We start from the raw sequence: 9,961 nt of genomic DNA, 5'->3' as shown, positions 1-9,961 counted from the left end.
AAAATACACAGGCAGTTCGGTGGTATAAGCACTCTTGAAATAATATAAAAGTTTAAAAGGCATGTAGAACTAAGAAGGAAATCACTGAGTTATTTAAACAGGGGTATCCACAGAGTAAGCTAAAATAAAGTCAAGAGGGCATCTGGAATGGCAGATTTGAAACCCACTCCTTTTTATGTGTATAATGCATGTAAAAAAAAGTGGGTCACACAGGCCATCTTGGCTTATTTTGACCCCCTGCAAACACCCCCAAATCTAATCATCATTATTTTGATTTCAACTATGAGTGTGTTATTTTAAAACTGATTATTTAGAAAGATTACAAAATCTAGCTGAGATATAAGTAGCAGGAATTCAGTTGCTTGGCAGCTTTGGTGGTCTTACAGTCTGAGGTACCTCCAGACCTGTGTGTAGAGTCACCTGCAAGAGGGGAAAAAAGCAAGAATTTAGAATTAAAAATATGTGCACAAAGTAGGTAATAATTAGCTCTGGCAGGTTTTGCAGGAACCCATTGAAATGGAATGTTTTTCTAGGACTTTAGAGCATAAAATATAGAAGTAACTTTCCCAGGATCCATTAACTTGTGATACAGGGTAGACGCAGAGTAGTGAGTGGCAGGGATAGCACAAGGCACAGAGGGACTGGAAGAGGATATGCAGGTGGGAAAACCTACACTAGCGATTTGTGTTCTTCCCTGACAGCTTTCCCATTGACTTTCTTAGGGAAGCCAATAGGGAAAGTTACAAATGGTGGTCACAGTATTGCAGGGCACTGCAATCAGTCATAAGTGTGAATCAGTTGCCAAGTGCCCAGATTGTAATCTTGTAATCATGGACAACCAGAAAACTGAGGACAGTCATAGCCACTATTCATATAGCTCCATCGTAACTTCAGTGATCATTGAAGAAATGGTCGTAAGTTGATGGCTATCTATCTATATTTGTTGTTTTCTGTCTAAAGTGCAATTTCCATAGAAGAGAATAGATGTAGGTCAGGGTTGAACTCTGGAGTCCTTGTTGTTCCCTGAACTTGAACAGACTCAACTAAAGTTTTAACTGGGAAACTAGTTGCCTAGAGCAAACTAAATCCAGGAACTTTAGGAAATTTCTGGAAGTTTGGCATTTAGGCAAATCAGCAAATTAATAGACACTTAAAGATAAATATTTATACATCATTGAAAACAGACAATTAAAAAAATAAAGCTAAGAAGAAAACAAAAAGACCAGAACGCATCATCTTTAGCCATCAACATTCAGATAAGCAGAGATTAACACCACAAAAACAATCCAGCAGAAAACAATATCTTAATCAAGGAATTACCCACAGAGAAAACTACACCCCCAGCAACATTGGCAGGTCAAGCTACTACCGGTATATATAAATAGGGAACAATCCCCACAGTCACTAGCATTGATGATGTTACCTACCCTGTTTCTCCAAAAGTAAGGCCTACCCCGAAAATAAGCCCTAGCTTGATTTTTGGGGTGGGCCTAATATAAGCCCTACCCCAAAAATAAGCCCTAGTTTTAGGGCGAGGCATACACCTAAAAATCATCTTGCAGCCAGGCCTCTTCTCACTAGCCCACTTCTTCTGTGGCGTCTTCTGCAGCCAGGTCTGCATTTCTCAGTCACAGGCCTTTCCGGAAGGCCACTGCAGCCGGGAACCAAGCTACGGATCCATAACTCAGTTCTTGGCTGCATAGGCCTTCCAGAAAGGCCTGACTGCAAAATGCAGGCCGGAATACAGCTACAGAATGAAGCTGCTCCTTCGGTCAGAAAAAGTGGGCTGGCTGGGCGAGGCTGTCAGTGCCAGAGTTGAGTATAAAAGACACCCCCTGAAAATAAGACCTGGTGCCTCTTTTGGAGGCAAGAAAAAAATAAGACCCTGTCTTATTTTTTGGGAAACACGAGTAGTTGGGCAATGTCTGCAATCAAGTTCAGAAAGCAGCAAGGACTCCACATAGTGCAATTTATTCAACTATTACTTTGAACTGACTTAATCCAATAGAAGAAAATTTTTACCTGAACATTTCGGTTGAGACTTAATGCGGGCATGAAAACACCCTCCACGTTCTCAAACGCTGGAGGGCCCTGCTGCTGCCCATTTATGTAAAACGTTAAGGAATGCTTGTTGAGGTCCAGAAGAACACCTACAGTTGCACCTTTTGAAACACCTCCTTCTGTCCTAAAAAACAGAGACAATAGTGACGTTAACGACATCAGACTCTGCATATTTTAATTTTCTTAATGCAGGAATCTCTTAGGGAAGTGCAAGAAGCTAAGTAACTCCTCACTGGGTCTCTGCTGGGCTTCAGATTAGATTCCAAAAATGTAGTTTAGACTCTACACGCACAGGAAAGAATTTGCCTATGTGTGTAGAACCTGTTTGCACCTGTTTAAAGCAGCTATGCCTTTTCTCAGGATATGTGGCAGCTGCACGATGCAAACATGAGATCCTCAGAAAAGCTGAAGCTGCTTTAAAAAGTTGCCAATAAATACTATGTTTGCAACCTAGCCCTTGTTCTGAATTATTTCTGAAAAGCTGAAATAGTTACAACCTGCCCAGCCTTGCCCAGAGATCTGTTTCAGAGTGGCTCTCCTGCATTTTCAATATTATGCATCAGCAGCTTGGCTCTATTTTGCTTCAAGGGGAGCCCAACAAGCCAGGTGTATCTCAGAACATTTCCCAGGGCCCAATAAAATCTGCAAATATTGGTATCAAAACAAATCCATCATCTAATCATCTCCCTCATCTATTTAGTTACCTGGCTCTAAGAAAAAAATTAACCGGGATAAGGGAATGGAAACAATGGCTTCTAAAAGACACAGGGATGGCTACAGAACTATAAACAAGAGGATGAGGAGAAGGGGAGAAGATCATCCCCTGCTACCTACTCACCCTCTCTTTTGCTTTGGCAAAAAATTATGTTGAAAGATTACTTTTACCATAAAGAATCACAATTTAGGAAACAATTTAGTTGTGTAAGTTTAGTGAAAACATCCAAACTGTGTATAGTGATAGAAAAATAATAGAAAATTAGCTAACAGCTTTTACTCATTGTCTGAAAACGTTGGCCAGGAGTTTGCAATCCAGATAGGACAGCTGTAGCTAGATGAAATGCAAATTTATAAGTTTTTTTTTTTAAAAAATAATATGCATGTTACATTGTTTTTTATCCAATTATACCAGGATAAAACATATACATATGTATGTAAAACATATACATACAGGTAGTCCTCGACTTACAACAGTTTGTTTAGTGACCAAAGTTATAACACCACTGAAAAAAGTGGCTTACAACCATTTTTCACATTTATGACTGTTGTGGTATTCCCATGGTCCCATGATCAAAACTCAGAGGCTTGGCAACTGACTCATATTTATGACAGTTGCCGTGTCCCGGAGTTATGTGATCGCTCTTTGCAACCTTCTGACAAACAAAGTCAATGGGGAAACCAAATTTACTTAACAATGGTGTTAATAAAGTTAGTGAAGTGATTCACTTAACAAATGTGGCAGGAAAATGGGGCAAAAATCACTTAACAAATGTCTCACTTAGCAACAGAAATCTTGAGCTCAATTGTGGTCATTCATCAACGACTACCTGTATTCTCTAAAATGGTTTACAAATGAAACATTTGGAATCCAGTAGGTTGAAGGCATAAAGGATCTGCAGTATTGAGGAGAAATACTAACTTACAATTTACATAATTGCTGTAAGGTTTCAATTAGATTAGAGAACACTTTCATTTTTAATCCACAGACATGCTTATTTCTTAATTCCTTATTTCCTCCGTTTAGATAAATGACCATTAAGCCCTCCCTAATATAATGATGAACAGTTCACTGTTACTTCACCGACTTATATTTTAAAACAACTCTGAATAAATTTGGGAAAATTCCACACAGTAGTTTAGTATAGATTCATGGCCACATCTAGATTCAGGTCTACACACAGAAGCCATAGAAGTGACTATGGTTAGTTCTCATTTGTTATCTTAAAGTCACCTAACTAACCTATTGTGTTTGGGGGGGAGTTAGAGGAGGTTGTGGTATATATTCTGCTTTAAATTCTTGGAAGCAAAGCAGAAGCCATTTACAAAATGAATGAGTCATTTGACATGAAGAAGTTAAAAATAGGAGACAGATTCAGAAGCAGGCATATATATATGTATACTGTTCTTTATATATATATATATAAAGAACAGTAAGAAAAGAGAGAATGCATAAAGCTAACACTTTGATTGATTTAGCAAACTTCATTTAAATGCCTTTTTGCTATTTTGCCTCTTCAGTCTTTTGCATTATAAGTGAGGGGAGCAGGCCCAGGTTAAAACCAAGAATCTGCTAAATGCCACATCAGATTTGGTCCATAAGCATAACGCTGACAAATGTCAAAACAGTTATGTAATGATAACATAGATTTATGAGCTACATTGGCAGGGATTGGGATATAGGTTAAATGTTTCTGAAATGATGGGGTGGCAGAACATTCACTGCACAGCTTTTGAAGAACAAGAAGGAAACCTGGTTTAAGCCAGAAAGCAGATTCTTGAATGCTTACCGATTAGTGTGAGAGTTGCAATGCATGAACCAACTGCGATTGTTATCAACGTACATAGCCCAGGCTTTGTCATCCTTCCCCAGCATCATGTCTTTGACCACATTGATTCTAGCAACCCCAAAGGCTGGATCTGGATGGTTATCGTAACGGTCCACATGCAGCTCCCAATAGTGGACTCCCTTTGAGAAAGCTGCAGTGCCCAGAATCACACGATCATCATAGCTACTGCAGGTAGCAGTCTGGTTGTCATTTGAAAGGACTATGTCTCTGTGGGCTGAACAGGGATCAAATGTAAACCAAGCCACTATTTTAAAAAAAAAGAAAAAAAGGAGGATATACAGATTAGAACAATGTAACAACTAACTGGATTGTGATGAGCATTAGCACTGTAGTAATAAATGAAGATTAATTATGATTCAGGATACAGTTCTTTGAAATCTAGGAACCCATATAGACAGCTTACCTTAATCAACTTTTTAAAGTGTTGAGATTATTACCACATAGCCACTACCATAATATGAAAATAAAATATGATAACATGCATATTTGGGGGTTCAAAAATTTAGGAATTAGGAATTAGTGACATCATTTACAGATTATCATCAGCTGCATGATCTTGTTAAAAACATGATCTCAAAATTCTACATGCTCTCTATAATATCTAAGAATTAAAAGTTCCATTTGTCACCATTCTTCTGTAGATTTCCCTATATGACTTCAATTTACATCACTAAACCAAATTTTCCCAATGGGAGAGGAGATGAGAAGAATGTTTTATGATTCATAAAGGTTAAGTATCATTAATCAATATTAATTTTAAGTTTTATTATATGGAATTGAAGCTTAAATTCACATGCATATTTTGTAAGAAGTTATGGAAGATAATTTCCTTGTAGTGAGTTGAAAGGTAATTAAATTCTGCAATTCCTCATTGGAATAAAATGGAGGTAGGAACTTCAGATACACTGAAGCTCAATCAGGATCATTATTATCAGCCATATTAACTTTAAAAACATTTGCAGTTCTTGTAGAATGTCTGCCTGCCTGCCCACCTGCCTGCCTGCCTGTCTTTCTATCATCATCATCTATCTACCTACTCAGAATCCATTAGAAAACCTGGCAAATTCTGAAATGTTTTCAAGACTTGACAGATTCTGACATGGAAAGTGCCAAAAACACTTGTGCATTATGATATACATTATCCCAAACGTAATCAAGCTTGTTCAGATAGAACTGAATTCTATCTGAAACTGGGATTCTTTTCAATGTTATGAGAAAAGGAATTGCTTTTGACCTGAAATACTCTGGAAACCAACAAAATCTGAAAAATCCAGTATATTCTCATTGTATAGGATGTTCAAGAAGGAAACATATATATGTTAAAGAGAGTTGGTGTTAAATGATTCAGATACTTATTCCTCACTGTTAATTTCAGAAGCCTGATCTAGAAACTCAAAGCTACTTTTGTAGGAAGTACTAATTCTTAAAGTTCAACTGATTCCAAATATAAAGAAATTTCAGGAAGGGTAAGTATTTTTTTTTTTAGAGACTCACCATCAGAAGTTTGTAAAACAACAGTCTTGCTATAAGGGCCTACCCCAGATGAATTAAAGGCTTTCACTCTTGCATTGTAGGTACTGTTGAAATGAAGACCATCAATTGTACACAAGGTTTCCTTGCCCACATACACTTCCTAAAGAACAAAAAGAAATACAGATGTCCATCAAAAAGACCTTCAATTGCTTTTGAACAATGATCACTGCGAGACAGAGCAACATGAACACCAGTTATGAAGAAATGATACTAAAAAGTTATGCATAATTAGAAAAGCCTTGAAGGGTATGATTTCATTTTTTTTAAAGCAATTATTTTCTAAGAAGAGAGATTCGTTGTTGTCTGGCTAGATCCAGTAAGGGCTGTCAAAGTATAGGCATGTAAGGGGAAAATGAAAAGGCTCCAGATTGGAGCAGCATGCACAAAAACCGTAACAGTTGCATTGGCCAAGACTTGCAGAGGGATCCTTTAATTTAGGATCCTCCATCCCTCCCTTCTGATCTTGTCTGGAATTCTTCTGCAACAGGAAGAAGCATTGGATTCCCATTTCTAATACTAAACATGCCCATCATAGGGCATGCACACCAGCATTTGCCCAAGAAAGCCAAATATAAATAAAAGAGGAACAAAATCTCACTCGAAACTGGCCACCATCTCCATCATCAAGCTCCAAGATGTATCCCTCCACTGGGTTGTGGCTAAAAGGCGGCATCCGCCAGGCAAGTGTCACACTGTTGTTTCGAGTACAGCATTTCTCCAGCTGCAGGAGTGGGACTGGGGGTACTGAAAGAGGAACTAAGCACAATTAGTGCAACTCTGCCCTTACCTTTTGGGCTGGGCATATAGTGAGCCACACAACATTCATGTAACAAGAAATCATAATTGACCCCCTTAGACCAACCAACTTGCGGCTTGAGTTCTGAAATGGCCATCCTGACACTTGCAATCTCATCACGACTACCTCATGTTCCCCTTAAACTAATATGGAAAGAGCTGAGCAATCAAACATTGAGAAAGTTACCATCATGCCACCTTGAAAACTTCATGTTGGCCTACGATGACTCAGCTAGCTCAGTGTTTCTTGACAACTTTAAGTTTTGTGTGGATTTCAATTCGCTGAGGACAGCCACACATCTAAAAATTGTCAAGGTCGAGAAACGCTGAGCTAGACAATAGTTTTGGTTTATGTTCAGTGCTGTTCTTTAAGTAGTCCACCTGTCAGTGGATTCAATTGGCCTGTGAATGGGAGTTGTATTTTTTAAGAAGCTGCTCAGAAGAGGCTTCTGACTAGTCAGAAGAGGCTTCCTATACTTTCTATGGGTGAGGGCCTTTGTTTGGTCATTTGCAAAATCCATGGAGCAACTGCTGTGAGGGAAAGCCTCTTCCTGAAAAAGTCCCATTGTTTGGTTGCATTTTTAAGGCTTCTTGAAAATTGCAAAAAATGAAACGAACTGCTAAAAACTTGAAATATCTTATTTCATGCTATGAGCCGGATAATCTCTCTATGAACTCATATTAAAATTCTTCTCACTGTGCACTAAATTTTAATGATTTTCCCTTTTTCCTGTATCAAGGTCCCTGCAATAGCTATTAAGTTTTAAAAAGGAAAAGGAAAAAAGCAGCAGTAAGTAATACATTTAACATCATTTTTAGTAAATCATTTTTTACATTGCAAGCACATTAATTTCCCAGGCTTCTGACTGTTGTAAAATGAATTGCTGTTCCATATGATCTGTATCACACAATAATGTTAGAATAGGAGTAGATGATGATTCTTAGATCATAAGAGTTGTTCTTTAGCACACATGCAAATGGCTTTGCTTCAATTTTGTTCTGACATTTAATTTTGTTTAAAGCTGAAACTACTATATATTATTAGCACGCTTTACTTCATACTTTTCTCACTCATCTACATTTTCTCAAGGCCAAAGCAATTTTAGTCTGTCTCTTTATCATATACCTCTTCCTTTGATAATGTTCTTGGAACCTTCTACAAAGCTCTGCACAGCTCTTCAACTAACCTGGTGTATATTTTTAATTGCACAGTTGTCCAGAGCAGAAAGCATATATTGAAAACATTAAGCATATTTTTTTCCAGATTACTGACATTTTAAGAGCCAGGGCTGGGAAGGCTGGGAATTGAGGAAATGTGCTGTTTTCCTACTGTTTTCCCAGCTGTAACCAGACCCACAAAAGTAAAAATGGGCAGAAAAACTGCCAATCCACTGATGGTTAAAGTTATTCTTACTTTGATCCAACGAGAGCTTATCAACTGTCCATTCAGAAAACTACTATATAACTGAAGTACAAAAGACAGAAAAACATCACAGTTCAGAAAATGGGCTCTTATAAGTAGCAGTTTTGAAGTCTACATCCATCCAATCCAAACTGCTTGATCCTTGGCAAGAGATTTGGTAAATTGTTACCCAAAACACCTAGAATCATTGGTTTGTCTACCCCTATCATGCTGCCTAAGAACATGAGTAAACATGATGGTCTTCATGTGTAACTGCCTTGTATTTATATGCTCTTCTACAAAGAAAAGCTTTAGAGTTTGAGAAAATTATAACTTAGTTAGCATTTTTTATTTTTTTAAAGTATATTAGTTCCCAACTGAAGCTTTTCTACCTGCAAATAGAAAGTATCAAACATTAACTAAGATATCCAGCATTGATTGAGGTTGTTACTTGTGCTTCTTGGAATCATGGAAATAGAAATGGAAATTATTCAACATCTAAAAAGTGACTTTCATCTGGAGAATTGAGCCCTTGGTCGAGATTAGAATGACTCTCCCTTTCACAGCTATTCTTTGCAATCCCATACAAAAGGAAAGGGAAATTAGCCTACAAAAGCTCACCCCTACATTTCATCTGAATGAAGTCCAGCTGATGGATTGACTGCAGCAATGGTTCACTGTCCAATGTCAGATCGAATTCAGCAGATACTTTTGGTTCCAGGGCTCCTTTGACCCACTGCTCCTGAGATACTTGAACACGTTTGATTAAAGCATCTGAAATCTGAAAAAGAACACGTTTTGCAGACTAGACAAAGCTATTGAAGAATCAGTTCATCAACTGGAAGGCAAACGATCCCAGTAGGTCAAAGAATGGGCCCCCTGAAGCAGGTGAGTCAATTTTGGGAGATTTAGGTCTGAAGACATTTAAATCAAGTAGCAAATATTTTCAGCTAGCTTCTGAAGGTGGGATGCATAGTGAACGCTAATATGTCAATAAACTAATCAATTTCAAATGAGGCTTACAAGAATCCACCTTTCTCCATGTTTCCATCTTTGTCACTGAATTGGATAGAATAAGCTATATAAAAATATATATGAGGCTGGTATGACAGCATTTATCACTGCCAAATTAGAGATTGGTTATTTATCCCTAAGACAAATGATAACTTACCTGTAAGAAACCAGAAGGATCATTTTCTTTGATTACTTCTAGACAATATTCCATAAGTCCTGTGGACTGTCGCAGTTTTAGAGTGCAGTGGTTTATCTGGTCCCATACAACCTAGGGAGGGAAAATGCCTGTTGATCTCTCCAGCATTCACTGAACTGAAGAAATATTTTGGGAAACACTACCATAGCAGAAGGGAAAAGAATTTGATGGAATAATATTTGCTTAGATAAACATATTGATATTTATTTATTTATTTATTTATTATTTCAATTTATATCCCGCCCTTCTCCCGAAGGACTCAGGGCGGCTCACAACATTATTAAAACAAAGAAAGACCCACACACCCCACCGAATAAAACCAAATTAAAACCAAAATTTTTATGTTGTGATAATTAAAATTTCTAAAAAACCCAGTTTAAAAATCCTCCCTAGGCC

General features: G+C 37.7%; 1 protein-coding gene across 1 annotated transcript in view; it reads right to left on the bottom strand.

Annotated features, from left to right (window-relative positions):
- Nucleotides 1-354: 354 nt before the first annotated feature.
- The window catches only part of TRIM67 (tripartite motif containing 67), a 32,164-nt gene continuing 22,557 nt past the window's right edge, over nt 355-9,961 (bottom strand). Inside the window, exons 5-11 of the mRNA XM_029284701.1 lie at nt 9,527-9,637; nt 8,977-9,136; nt 6,757-6,914; nt 6,120-6,258; nt 4,566-4,869; nt 2,023-2,185; nt 355-420 (exon numbers count right to left, since the gene is read on the bottom strand). Coding sequence (XP_029140534.1) covers nt 355-420; nt 2,023-2,185; nt 4,566-4,869; nt 6,120-6,258; nt 6,757-6,914; nt 8,977-9,136; nt 9,527-9,637 — 1,101 coding nt within the window. The remainder of the gene's footprint in view (nt 421-2,022; nt 2,186-4,565; nt 4,870-6,119; nt 6,259-6,756; nt 6,915-8,976; nt 9,137-9,526; nt 9,638-9,961) is intronic.

The sequence above is a fragment of the Protobothrops mucrosquamatus genome, unplaced genomic scaffold (assembly GCF_001527695.2).
Source record: "Protobothrops mucrosquamatus isolate PMUCROS unplaced genomic scaffold, P.Mucros_1.0 scaffold853, whole genome shotgun sequence".
Lineage (NCBI taxonomy): Eukaryota > Metazoa > Chordata > Lepidosauria > Squamata > Viperidae > Protobothrops > Protobothrops mucrosquamatus.
Note: the sequence above shows the minus strand (reverse complement) of the source record. Positions and strands in the feature narration are given on the sequence as shown.